Source organism: Gymnoscopelus microlampas (genome assembly GCF_963454915.1).
Source record: "Gymnoscopelus microlampas genome assembly, chromosome: 4".
Lineage (NCBI taxonomy): Eukaryota > Metazoa > Chordata > Actinopteri > Myctophiformes > Myctophidae > Gymnoscopelus > Gymnoscopelus microlampas.
Genome location: NC_139941.1, coordinates 10,743,959 through 10,759,342, shown reverse-complemented (window position 1 = coordinate 10,759,342; position 15,384 = coordinate 10,743,959). Strand labels below are relative to the sequence as shown.

General features: G+C 40.6%; 1 protein-coding gene across 1 annotated transcript; it reads right to left on the bottom strand.

Moving 5' to 3' along the window:
* Positions 1-10,762: 10,762 nt before the first annotated feature.
* Positions 10,763-14,708, bottom strand: LOC311043935 (chymotrypsinogen B-like; the record flags this gene model as incomplete). The annotated part of the gene is made up of 6 exons (XM_084055359.1): positions 10,763-10,936; positions 11,021-11,145; positions 11,671-11,851; positions 12,360-12,438; positions 13,764-13,917; positions 14,648-14,708. 6 exons carry the CDS (start codon positions 14,706-14,708, stop codon positions 10,763-10,765), a joined length of 774 nt encoding a protein of 257 aa, XP_083911485.1.
* Positions 14,709-15,384: the final 676 nt, after the last annotated feature.

The window sequence follows — 15,384 nt, the reverse complement described above, 5'->3', positions numbered from 1 at the left end:
CTCACAATGCCTTGTAGATCAGCAGCTGATCTAAATAGCTGATCATCAGCTATTTTTAAATAGCCAAAATTCAAGTAGGGCTGAAGTGGTTAATGTATGTTTTGTAATAATAATCCAAATCTACAAAGTAGATTTTAAAATAATTGTATTGGAGTAGAAGTACAACATTTGCCTCTGAGATCGATGTAGTGGAGTAGAACTTCTACTTCTACTGTAGAAGTAAAAGTATTGAACATTGGAAATACTCCATTAAAGTAAAAATCAAGCAACATTTTACAGTGTACAGTACTTGAGTACATGTACTTAGTTACTTTTCACCAGTGATACTGTATACTGTACTTCACATCATTAAAGATGCTGTAAAGTGATACATTTGTTTTTGTTAAAAAGTTGAAGAAAGCTCTATATTCTGATGTTCAGTAACAGTGTTTGAGTGTTTCTCCAGCTCTTAATAACCAGAAAATACATTTTCATCCAATCATGAGAGAGAATCAATTTACCAGCTTACATTTTACAGGTTTAATAAGTACATACAATGAATGAATGAAGAAATGCACTGCATTTTTGCAGCGCCTTTCTAAAAAGTGCATTAGGATATGATGTATTTCGCATTCACACACATGGACAGCAGAGTAAACCATACCAACATGCTAAATGATGGAAAATAGAAGACATTTGAATGTCACAGCCATTTATTACTGAAACAAAGTTAAATCTATGCTTTGCTACCATCTAGTGGACATTATTATTGAGACTCACAGCTTTGATTGTGTGGTGATGTTAAAGAGCAGAAGTTGAGTAATATTTTCTGGTTCATTTAAAACGTTTTGTTAAAAAAAAGTTCAAGCTCTTTATTCTGATAGTAATGAATAGACATACAGTGTTTGTTCAGCTCTATATTACTTTATAACTCATACAATCTGTATGGTAGAGTATGTTAATACAATATAACTTGTAAAATTGGGGTGGTTGTATTTTGTCTCCCTGCTCTTCTATTGAGACATTTAGAGTGTGCCAAAGGTCATGTCTCACCCAGACACAGGATCTGACACAAATCAGCTGTCAGGGCATTCCACATTTTGGTGGCAGAGTAATAATGCCTAGTTCTAATGCCTAGAGCATACAAGCCCCCAAAGTGTCCATGAGCTTGGTATACAGGTAATTGTAGCATGTATAATAAACCAGTCTGGAGAGCCTCATCGTTAACTGGTTAGTGCTGCTGACTGTGATCTGAGAGAACAGGGTTCAAATCCACATCTGAATGTTTGTCTTTGTTGTTTGATGCTAGGTTAAGAATTTAAACATCTCTTTTAAGAAAACTAATGAATATTGGGTTGTAAAAACTCTGGATGGAGTCAACACAGGCTTACACGTTTATAGTAAAATATTCTTCATATTCCCTTGTCTCGGGTGAAAACGTATAGGCGGGTGTTCTTAAATGCCTAAACCTATCCTTAACCCCAACCATAACCTCACAAAAAACATGCCTAACCCTAGCCTTAACCTTAACCTCACAGAAACTATGCCTCAAAGCCACGCTCCACCTGGGAGAAACACCGGAAAAAGAGAGAGTCCGCCTGGCTGAGAGGGTCTGTCTGAGCGGCCTCTGTCCCGGGAGCTTTTTTTTGTGTTCAGCACCCCGGACAGCTCCCTGTGCTTTTACAGGGAGACCCTGCTGTAATTGGCCAGTAGTCACTGTGATTGACACTGTGATAGGCTCTATGCACAGCAGCCCTATTATCACTTCCTTCACAGGTGTTACCAATGATACTAATGAAGGCTCTGTTCCATTTAGTGTAGCACAATGATTTCCACGACCCCCATAACTCTGATAGTGTACACATGGAACAAAATGGACCCGTAAGGGTCCATTTGGTTCCATTTGGTTCCATTTGTACACTCTCAGAGTTACACATCTGTAAGGGGCCATTTGGAAGCCCATGAGGGTCCCTGGGCCCCAACTGTAGACCCACTGGTGTACTGTAACAGAGTGTTTCCAGTGAGCCAACATGCACAATATCAGCACCCTGACTCTGTTTGACCAGAATGGAACAGAGCCTTCATTAGTATCATTGGTAACACCTGTGAATATCTTCATAATATGGCTGCTGTGAATAGAGCCTATTGACACTGACTGCTGTCTCTGCCGTGACAATCAGCTGACAGTTTCCATTAGCCTATGACGATTATAACAAAAGAATATAGATGACAGTTGTCTCATGAAGAGAATACGGGAGCAGGAGTGTGCTCTTCCTGTGAATGAATCCTACCCTAAACCCAGCCTGATGTAAGCCTGGAGGCTGATGCATGCTACTCCCCAAATCTTTTTAACCATAAAACAACCATTACTCTTGTGAAGACCAGGAACATTATCCCTCACGATATCTATTTTCTGATTGTCTAATTCTTTTTCTGTTTCTCTAATTCTACTATACTTGTTTTTGGCCCTCACGGGTAACGCGCACACACACGCACACGCACACGCACACACACACACACACACACACACACACACACACACACACACACACACACACACACACACACACACACACACACACACACACACACACACACACACACACACACACACACACACACGCGCACACACACACACACACACACACACACACACACACACTGTCCTGGATCTCCTATAGGGGGCGCTCCTATGCTGGGAGGGTTGCACGGAGGTCACAGAGCAATGTGTAATACTGGAATGCTGCCAACACTCACTGCCCACTAACCTCTTTAGACTTGTGGATGAAACTTCTCATGTAAAACTAAATAACCATAACTGTGTTTCACATGCCTTAAACAATACACTGTTTCTCTCTGTTCTAAGACACTGAACCATAAAAGAGCTCTTGTTCAGAAGGGAGTAGAGACCGTCTGTCTCACTGATAACAAATGTTCTTGTTAAACTATTTGATGAATTAAATATCCTCTTAAGTGCCACATTCAAGGATGGAGCCCACACAATGTGATTATACAAGCACTTCTGTGTATCATTTGATTCCACAGTCATTTCAGTAGTTATACCACACTCATCTTTATTTATTCACTTTTATAGAAATATTGTTACTATTGTATATAATGTGGTTTGTCACATGTTCCAGGTCCTAAGACCAAACTTACTTGTCAACACCTTCAGAAGACATTTTTAATAACTAGATCCAGGAACAGACTGAGAACAAAGGTCACCGGAATTCAACTTTAAGTATCTTTTTAATAGCCATTCTCTGCGGCCGTGACTGCTGGCCTGGGGACATTCCTGTTCTCAAGTTGAGTTCAGATTCAGGTTTAGTTTTTTCTGTCTGTGGGATGGGGAATGGCTGATTTAAGCAGTAAACCTAATTGGACTCTATAGCTAGAGCTAGGTGTGTGCACTGTGCTAATCGATGCACACAGGGACCCGAGTGTACTTGCCAGAAGGTTTGATTAGTGTGAACACTTGTACCGTACCCGGATCAACATCCGCACCCGTACTACCCGGGTCCACTTTGGAAAGGTGGTCATCAGTAACACTTAATGGATACTTGGGTATACGGTATGCATCTGGTGTGAAACGCAGACGCTAATTACTGAAGAAGACCATTCCAGGTGAAAACGCTGGTTTTCAATAGAATATCCTGCATCGTGGCTATGAGTGCGGCCTTTTCTTCACTTTTAGACTTTTAGGCTACTTTTAGACTTTTAGCAGAACCTCAGCAATACTGGTGTGCGCCCGGCCTTCTCCTGTTTGTTTGCGTGAAACCCAAGCCAACAAAACACAGAAGCTCACTGCTATTTGAACTCCCCCCCCCCCCCCCCCCGCCTCTCAGTGCCAAATGTGAAACACATTCACAGAGTGAGATGGTGTCCTTCATGAGTCATTACAGGTCAGCAGCCACAGAGCATGGACACACACACACACACACACACACACACACACACACACACACACACACACACAAACACACACAACCACACACACACACACACACACACACACACACACACACACACACACACACACACACACACACACACACACACACACACACACACACACACACACACACACACACACACACACACACACACACACACACACGCACAATAAATAGAAGAATATGCGTCTCCTCCAGGGCAGGTAGCTTATTGTCGGCCAGCATTGTTTCACAGCAATCAATCGGACACTGCTGTTCATGATTTGGGGCATTTTATTCCAAACGGGCCACTCCTGCAAACTTTGGAAGCCAATCTTTAGCCAGGATGGAATATGAAAAATCGGACAGATTTTCATCTTGATCACAGTAATATCAAAACATGTCTATTTCTCGGTGCATCTCAGGTCCTTATATTAAATCCTCATTTCCTACACTTGTATCCTTTCCTTAGGCCCTCCAACTGAGCAAACATGTAGGAAACATGTGGGACTTAATTTTCTATTATGCTGTGGCGATTAGCGGTGCATCGCCACTACCCCTGACTTATTATGTGTCAGTTCATTCACGTGACGACGGTGGCCAGCCACACTGGCTTTTATGAATGACGTGACGTCACTCTGAGAGAGGAGGAAAGTTGGCGAAACTTGTCGGAGTGACGTGAGGACTGGCTGCCTGGGCTCGCTGCCGCCGTGCGTTTGTTTGTTTGTTTATTTTATACACAGTTAACTTTTGGCGTGTTGCTCGGAACGGAGGATACGGAGGATCACACGGAGAGGATGCCCACTTCTGATGACAACAAGACAGGTGATAGGCTCCCTCCCTGATTGATGCTTGCTAATCCTATTTCATATGTCCTTCGAACAGGCATCAGTTTGGGGTCTAAGACAAATGGCATGTCATTTGCAAATATGGTGAACAACAAAGGACCAAGGCAGCTCCCTTGTGGAATTCCATGTCTGAGAGATTATTGGACAAATAGCTCTTCATTCCCCTTACAGCAGATGAAGAAAAACCATAACAAGACAGTTTGTCGAGCAGCAGATTGTGATCAATGATATAAAATGCGACACTAAAATCCAACAAAACAGACCCCACTAGTCTCTTATTACCTAGCCTCGGAAACCCATGCCTTTTATTACCTAATTACATTAGACAGTCATCTATTAACTGTGTCAATGCTGTACATGTTGAAAGCTCATCTCTATACTGTAGGCATGTTGAGCAAGTCAGTATTTAATTGATTCTCAGAGAATCAATGAAATACCACTTAAAGCTCTGATTAAAAATGTGAGTTTCAATTACTCACATTAAAAATGTGAGTAATTGGTTTAGTTACCAGGTGTGCAGCGATCTTCAGTAACTTGTCATCCAGGTTATCCAGGCCAGCTGACTTCTCACTGTGTGTTGAAAGTATACGTTTCTCCACCTCCTCAGAGCTAATGGGTTTAAAAACTAAACACACAGAACTTGTTCTTCATCATTTTGTCTAATATAGAGGAAACACAATGTACTACATCATTACAAGACATATCATGTCTTAACCTGTCTACTTTACTGGTAAAGTATACTGAGCTATGGCATATGGCTTAGTAATAAAAGTCCCTTCAACTTCAATGAAGGAGGAAGCCATATTAGAACTCTAAGATATTGTTAAACGTTTTCCACAGCATTTTACAGTCCGTTTTTATTTCCTTTATCCTTGTTTGATAATAAAAAATGATTTTCTTTCTATTCATTTTCATCACGTTATTCCTTAATTTACAGTAGATCTGCCAGTCAGCCAGACTGCCAGATTCGCTTTGTTTGCTCAGCAATATTTCTCAAAGCCATGCAGTTCTTAATTTCATCCACGATGCTCTTACAGATTTTACAAACTGGAGCATGCTTGTCAGCTATCGACAAAAATAACTGCAAAAACAAATTCAGTCAACTCTGGATTCTCCTCCACACCTAGTATGACATAGTATTTTTTCCAGTTCTTCTAAAAATGAGCCCTCACTGACCTCACTGGATGTTTTCCCTTTCTAGTAAAAGCCACTATTTTGTGGTCAGTGCACCCAAATGTTACTGAAATCATTGAGCATTATCAGCTGCATTTGTAAAAAAAACAACAACAATATGATCAATACAGGTAGAGGAGATGCCAGTTATCGTTATTTGAGTTCTGGTTGGCTGGTTGACTAACTGTGTTAAATGACATGTACTGTATCTGCAATAGCATGGAGGGTTTTCTTAAGTGAGCATGTTGGAGAGAACCAGTTGATATTCATGTGTCCCATTATATACCATTCCTTTTTACTATGTGATGTTCTGTCCACCATTTCACATACACTGATTAAAGTACTGAGCATTGGAATTAGGTGGTCTATAACAGCAACAAATGAATATGAGTGAATTGTTAGGCCTTGTATTCCCTCCTCTTTACTGGAATATCATATGAAATATAAAAAGCCACACCACCACCATGAATATTTCTGTCTTTCCTATAGATATGATTAATATTATATCCATATACAGTTAATTCCTTATCACAAGTTTGATCTAAATGTGTCTCAGTATGTGAACATTGTTAGTCATCAGATGACTCTCAGTTTCATACTGCAGCGAAGACTGCAGATATTAATATGTGTAATCTTTAACCCCTTCTTAGGTAGACAACAGTGTAGAGCTCAGATATAGGCCCTGGCTTGAGCAGGAGAGACCTCAGGTAGGCTCCAAACTGAATCCACCAGATATCACCTCTAGCAGTTGTCGATCCACAGCCACTTATTTGCCTAAGACCACTTAACTACTAATATCAATATATTAAAATATATATTGACAAAAAATCTTTTAAAACTGTGGAAATGTCATAGATTTTTAGCAGCAGCAACAGCAGAGCATCCACCTAGTGCAGGAACAGGAACAGGACGTGAAGTGACATGTTACATCGGTGCATTGGCTCATTTGGCTGGGAAGACAGCAGCCAAGCGGCCTTGTCGGGGAGCAGCACAGTCTGGCCATTGCGTTGGTTGACAGAATTGTTTTTTCTTTGTTGTTTTTGTGTTGCTTGGTTTGGGTGGGCTTTAGACTTTGGTTGGGGATTCTTCCTGGCTTCAGTTTGGGATGACTGATTTAAGCAGTCACACGTGGCCTGATCAAATTAATTTGGACTCAGCTTCACAGGATAAATCAGTCATCCCACAACAACACAAACACTAAGAGAGCCACTCTCTGGCCAGAACATAAAATCTGCTTTCCCCTGTAACAGTTGTTATTTACCTTGTGGCTACAGTGTTACTATACACTATTAGACCCTATTAGACCAAAGACATGCCAGCAGCATGATTGTGTCACTTGGAATTACAGAACTGTTTGTGATCTGAAAGCCTTAGCTGTCATCAGGCCTGCATTGCAACTGAGCCTATTATAAACACACATGGGTGAAAAGGTCAATTTTAATCCCAGATTAAGGCGGATTCGCTGGTATAACAATACATGGCTAGCCTAAAATGTTTAGAATTATCTAAACTTTTACTTAAGATTACAGTCATGTTGATTTGAGGTATCTAATTTAGCTAATGTACCGACTGTACTAACTTCATGAACCTGCATGCAGTAGCAATAAAAGACATGTTTATTCTCCATGTTCTTTGTTCTTTGACACTTTGTTCTTTGATCTGTGCCCATGTGACACAACAGATATAACTAAACTGCCACATAGATAGTTTGATTTATGATAAACTCAAAGACATTTTATTTGTGTTATTTATTTAAGAACACATGCAGTTACACCTATTATCACCGCCTGCAACAATCTCCTGTATGCTGGACTCATTCAGTTAAATAACCCTCTGGTATAAAGGACTCTCTGACCGGAATCATTTCCATAGATAATGTGCCAAGTTGCCAACCCATAATTAAGAGGTTAAGAGGTGAACAAATTGAACTGGTCACTTCTTATAAATACCTGGGCATTTGGCTAGATACCAAGCTCTCATTTAAGTGAGACACAAATAGGTTTCCTCGATAGAAACAGGTCCTGTTTTTCTTTTTCCAGCAGAAAGACTATAATTCAATCTGTAATAATGTTTGACTATGGGGATATATTGTATATGCACGCTTCACTCTCCACACTGAAGCCTCTTGAAGCAGTCTACCACAGCGCCCTGTGTTTTGGGTTGGCCTTCTCTCGCAGTGCGTAGAGAGCAACATTATATTTTATTTATTTATAAGGCCTTGTGTGGAAAGCTTCCTTTGTACCTATGCTCGCTTCTGAAACCAAAGGTTAGAGGACATTCAACACGTTCACAAACCCACATTAGATATACCAGTCCTCGTAAGAGCAGTGAACAAGGAAAGACTGCTTTCATGTATTATGCTCCACACAAATGGAACAAACTTCAGGACTCTATGAAACTGGTGCGATTGGTCTCATTTGAGACATTTAGGGTGCTTCTCGAGGACACACTACATAGTGACTGCACCTGCTTCATGTAACTCTATTTTTATTTGCATCTGTGACACTGTAATATGATTCAAATGTTTGTTATTGTTTTTCATTTTGTATGTATTGCATTTTATATGCTGTTATCAGGGCGTCCTTGAAAAAGAGAGCTTGCTCTCAATGTGCTTCCCTGAATAAATAAAGGGAAAAGAAAGAAAATAAGGTTACACTTAAATAGTTGCTTTTTTTGTTTCTTCATCCCACATCAAGTATATTAACAGTAACAGACACAAGTACAAAGTATATAAAGAGAGATTTATTGACATTCAGTTCAAACTGACAGATACTGGTACACTAGTCAACGTTAAATTTGCTGTTTTTTTATGTAAAAATAAAGCATTGTAATGCTTTGTAAAATGGTCTTATACAGTACATAAAGTCAAGTATACATGATTTTAACATGCACAGTACATCATTATCAGACCTAAATTTACTGTTTACTTGTTTATGACTGGCTAGTGGCTATCACAGGTTTTGTAGCATGTGTAGAAATTTTATTGGGCCTTAAATGTAATTTAAAAAATACATTATGTATTTTGCCCCAAATTTGTAAACAAATTAAAACAATTAAACGGTGCCCAGTGTTCTCAGGGGCCCAATGTTCCAGTTACCCGTCTTTGCCACTCACAACTCCTTTAAGTTTTGTTTAGTTTAGTATGTGCGCACAATCACACAGGTATACAATCAACACATGTCTGTCTCACTACATGACTGTAGGTCCAACACTCCTCCCCATAACGCCCACTGCTGTGTTTTATCATCTTTACACCTGTGTCATACAGCTATGTGAATCACCCTTGTTAGTTTAGTTTACACACACAGAAGAATAAAGGTGTCAACTAGAACCAAAACTGGTTCTACGAAGGACCTTTCAGAATCAAGGTTATTTAAAGAACCATTTATATGAATGGTTCTATAAATAACCCTTAAAGGTCCCTCAAATAATATTAAAAAAAAATAAGTTTCTCTAGAACCATATGAGGAACATGATGAACCATTCACTAAAGAAGAAGAACCATTTAAGAACTATTATGTTTCTGTGTGTAGTGTATTATTTGCACATAATGATAAAGGTACAGTGGGGGAATAAAATATTTCACAAAGACCAGGGTTTAAGTGGTTAATCAATGAAAATAGGTAGACCAGGCTTTAAGTGGTTAATTAAAAGAAAATAGACCAGGGTGGTTCATTAAATGAAAACAGGAACACCAGGGCTGAAGTGGTTAATTCATCTGCATGTGTGAGATGTTTCTCAGAGGTGCACCTGTCCTGCAAACTGAATTATTAACCATCAAATCTATTAAAGCAGACTTGGTCGGGGGTGTGGTCTCCAGTGTTCTCAGGGGCCCAATGTTCCAGTTACCCGTCTTAGCCACTCCCAACTCCTTTAAGTTTTGTTTAGTTTAGTATGTACACACAATCACACAGGTATACAATCAACACATGTCTGTCTCACTACATGACTGTAGGTCCAACACTCCTCCCCATAACGCCCACTGCTGTGTTTTATCATCTTTACACCTGTGTAATACAGCTACTGTATGTGAATCACCCTTGTTAGTTTAGTTTACACACATAGAAAAATAAAGGTGTCAACTAGAACCAAAACTGGTTCTACGAAGGACCTTTCAGACCAAGGTTATTTAAAGAACCATTTATATGAATGGTTCTATAAATAACCCTTAAAGGTCCCTCAAATAATATTTAAAAAAAAAATCAGTTTCTCTAGAACCATATGAGGAACATGATGAATCATTCACTAAATAAAGAAGAAGAACCATTTAAGAACTATTATTTTGTGTAGTGTATTATTTGCACACAATGATAAAGGTACAGTGGGGGGAGAAAAAAAAAGATTTCACAAAGACCAGGGTTTAACCCATTAAGACCTGAGGCCGATTCTTCTAAATCAGTAGTTCTCAAACTTTTTCGCGCCAAGGACCCCCAAAATGATACGTATTTGGCTGCAGACCCCCCTATCTCAAAATGCTTTGTGCCAGAGACCCCCCAGAAGAGAAGATTTGTGTTGTTTTCAAACGCTTTCAAGATTTTTACATTTTAAAAATAGCAGATGTACAAGCTTGCAGCGCTGTGAGCTTGTAGATTTGCTATTTTTCAATAGCCAACACTGAAATCTAAAATGACACAGATGCTTTCCCTGGTTTTAATGGGTTAAGTGGTTAATCAATGAAAATAGGTAGATCAGGCTTTAAGTGGTTAATTAAATGAAAATAGACCAGGGTGGTTCATTGAATGAAAACAGGAACACCAGGGCTGAGGTGGTTAATTCATCTGCGTGTGTGAGATGTTTCTCAGAGGTGCACCTGTCCTGCAAACAGAATTATTAACCATCAAATCTCTTAAAGCAGACTTGGTCGGGGGCGTGGTCTGCCAAGATCTGGTTCGCCCACGGGAGCATCACGGGGACGTTGGCGAAGTAACCAGAAACGATGATGAGACCATACAGGGTCCAGGAGGCGTCGTCGTTCTCACACATCAGAGGTCCTCCCCAGTCAAACTGAAACAACAAGCAGTTGTGTTTTTAAGTGTGTGTTTTTATGTGTAAATGTCATGGTAATATTTTCATCTCTGTGTCACTCACATAGGAGGGTCCGTTGGACTTAGGGAATACAGCACAGAACACAGTCTTGTGTCTATAACACTGATCATTGGGGATGATGGTGCCAGAAATCTCACGAAGCCACCATGAGGCCATTTCTGGGTTTCCTGGGGAAAAGAAACACAGGATTCAAAGTTGAGGACTTTGTACACACTCGTTTCCAAATACAGAAGACAGTTCTATACCATTAAAAAATATATATATTTTAACCACAAGTCCCTATTTTTGGCATGTCATTATAGGCAAAGAATATATGCATTTATTTATTGTTCACACATTTTCAAAAATAGTGAAAATAGCGATATACAAGCTCACAGCATGCTGTGATGTGAGCTTGTAGGTCATCTATTTTCACTCAAATATAATATTGAGATTATGAATTGCCAGTGAAGTGTCTAAGCAGAAGTGCAGGAAGTCCCGCCCTAAAGCCCTCAAGGAAGTTACGTTAATGCTGTGCAGATCTGTTAACCTCCCAGGACATGAAAACTGTGCTGTGATTGGTCAAAGAAAGAAAATTTCCCGGGGAAGTACATACAATGTAAGTACCTCCTCATAATCGGTACACGCTGATAACGTGACCAATCAAATTCCTTGTCAGCCTGTCTGAATGCGTGTTTATGTTGTTTCCTCACCTTCGACTCCATCATACCCCCATCCAGTGACCATGCAAGCCTTGCCAACAGGGGGGGAGTCACCAGCCTCCGGAAGACACACAGGTTTAACTTTCTTGTTAAACTTGGCAGGGCTGGCCAGTTTGAGCAACGCCATCCTATACTTATACACGTCTGAGCTGAATTTGGGGTGCGTGAAGACCTATCAGAGAAATGACAGGCACACCTATAGATTAACCACATCAGTCCTATTTCCAAGCATTTTCAAAAAACTCAGATTGTAGATCTATTTTCAAAGGATTTTAACACATTGTGGAATATGTTTGACTGAATTGAAAAGTTCAGTGCCTTGCTCAAACGCACTTAGGTTTTGATGATCACACATTGGTTGTTGGAATTGAACCACAAGCACCAAGCACCTCCCTGCCACTCAGTTCTCAATCACAACTTTCATTTCAGTAACACTGTAAGGTGTTATGTGTATAATTTTGTCTTGTTTTTGTGCATAATTCTAATATAAACATTATAATGTATCAGTAAACAGCTCTATAATGATATTTAATGTCTCTATAATGTGTATTTAAAGACTTAGTTCACACTGCAGGCTCAGACTTGAGATCAATCTGATACCATCCAGAGTGGTCAAACATCAGATTTGGGCCAGCATAATAGTTATGTATTATGTTCTGACACATGCTTGATGTTCCTACCTTTTCAACCATGATCTTCTGGTGATTTTCATTGGCACATCCCCGACAGTGGGCTCCCAGCAGGACATAGTCACCTGGGCTGGAGAAGACAACACAAACAAATATCTTAGAGTATTTCACTTTAATTACATTATCAATAAGTAAATATTTAACTGTTGTCCATAAGTAGCAGAGCTACTCGTTGATTGTTCATTTTACATATTTAACTACTTTTGTATGTACAGCATACTTTGTTGTACAATGAATAGCTGATCTACAAGGTCAAAATGCGTTGCTGTGGCACGTTGTGAACTTGTAGATCAGCTATTTTCGCTATTCGTTTGAATGTTTTTGTCCATTTTGTAACATCTTGTACCTAATGACTAATGCCCGGAATAGTGACACAGGTTGAAAGAGATGAAGTGACAGACAGAGTGAGAGATAATAAACTTTGTTTACCTAGGTCCTGTAGTAGTTGCAACAAAATATCTGCTGATGAGGACACCACCCTTATGAAACTGATGATCGAATTGACTCTGAAAGATAAATGATAAAGTGTGAATCAAAGGCAGACTGTGAGCTTGTAGATCGTCTCTCTTTGCCACGTGACAACGTCGTACAATGGAGCATAAATTAAGCACTTCTCCAATATATGACCTATTAGCTCAGTGGTTCTCCGGGGACCCCCAGGGGTCCCTGAGGGGGTTCCAGGGAGTCCCCAGCCAAATGTGTTTCTATATAATGAAGCTCAGTTAAATACAATTTGAAATTAGCCAATCTACAAGCTCACACCGCGTTGCATCGTGTCCTGTGGTGAGCTTGTAGATCTGCTGTTTTCCATAAATCTTGACAAATTTGAAAAATTTGGAATATTCTTTGGAATACATGATTTAGGGGTCCTTCACACGAAAAGGTTGAGAACCACTGTATTAGCTGAAGGTAATGTAAAGTAAATAAATGATAGATACAAAGAACAATGTATAATTAAGTGTTCACTCTGTGTATAATGACTGAATGCACACTGACCAAACCAATCACACTCAACCACACAAAAACAAAATGTGATGTTTTATATTAATGATATTCATGACAAACTGATGGTCCAAATGAAAACAAGGTGTTGTTAAATGGTACAGTTCTATCCTTCAGCAATATTTGCATATTTCAATGCATGGTTTCTTGTGATCTTCTCTGTTTGAAAGAAGAAAAAAAAGGAGCAGTTATGATGAGCCTTGCATGGTTTCCTCTGCTGTCTGCCTGCGTGCGTGCGTGCGTGCGTGACACTTCAAAGTGTCCTTGAGCAAGACACTAAAACCCTACTAACTGATAGGGGTTCAGAGTCTTGCTCAAGGACCCTTCGACACGCAGCCAGGAGGAGCCGGGGATCGAACCGGGAACCTTCTGATTCCAAGACGACCGCTGTACCTCTGGAGCCACTGCTGCCCTGTAGTAAAATGTATATTTACCCCGACGTTCACCATCCACGGATAGGAATGTGGAACAGCCTCTTGACCGCCGATGATACGTCCCACTGGAGACTTGTCCCTTGTCCCACACGATGGAATCGGATCTCTCATTTCTACAAAATGATAAAACACACCAGGACAGCTCTAAATAAATACAATTAAATGGCTTACATTGAATGAGTTTGTGTGCGTGTGCGTGTGCATATGTGCGTGCTCCTGTGTGTATTGCGTAATCTCAAAGAACATAAAAGGTGACAATGACCTTCAGATACCGAGGTGCCTTGAGGAGGAGACAATTAGGTTTTTCTAAGCAAGTGTGTGTGTGTGTGTGTGTGTGTGTGTGTGTGTGTGTGTGTGTGTGTGTGTGTGTGTGTGTGTGTGTGTGTGTGTGTGTGTGTGTGTGTGTGTGTGTGTGTGTGTGTGTGTGTGTGTGTGTGTGCGCACACTGTATCTCACTTGAACCCTAGCATCCCTATTCTGAGGTGAACATTCTGCGAAAATAGCAGATCGGCTTCACATAGAGCCCTAGTATAGAGTCCTGGGAGACTCCGGGCAACTATAGTATAAAGCGGTTTCAGTGTCTAAGATGTACATAGTCTTTAATTTGCTGCACACACACACACACACACACACACACACACACACACACACACACACACACACACACAGACAAAGACACAGACACAGACACAGACACAGACACACACGCACACGCAGACGGACACGCACACGCACACGCACACGCACACGCGCACGCACACGCACACGCACACGCACACGCACACGCACGCACACGCACACGCACGCACGGCATGCTTCAATGACTGTGTGCCATGAACACACCTTCAATGGCAGATTTGATGAACTTCTTGTAGCTGGGGGTTGTCATGTAAACGGAGGGCATGTTTGGAGCCGCACATGTAGTAGGGCCTCTGATGAGGAATCCGACCATGATCCAAACATCACCTTGTTTGACCATCAGGGGGCCTCCTGAGTCGCCCTGATGAGACACAAGTAAGCATTGTTTACTCTCCAGCGTTACCGTTAAAGCACCACTTGACCTATTTTACACCCATCTTCATACAACTGCGTCTCACTTAAAGGACGACTTCACCCATTTTTGACCTATTTTCATATAACTGGTCCTCACTCCTCACTAATGCTCATTATAAAAACGAATTCTACTTGGTCTGTGTCTCAGAGGAGGGCTGTGGACAATTCAGAAACCTGCCCGCCCGTGACAGTGATTTGTATTAAGGCTTCAATCAAACAATGGCTTCCATTATAACATGTACATTTTTCAGGAATAGAAAGCCTGCAGTTTCTATTAGCTTGGATTCCCCATCGATGATGTCACTGGTAGGCAGGTTTCTGAACTGTCCACAGCCCTCCTCTGAGACACAGAGCGAGCAGACAAAAATGGTGCCATTTTATAATGAATATTAGTGAGGACCAATTATATAAAGATAGGTTGAAAATGGGTGAAGTCATCCTTTAATGCTCATTAGAAGATGGCACCATTTCTGTGTACTGTAGGACACTAGTACACTAGGAGGGCTGTGGACTGTTAAAAAGACACC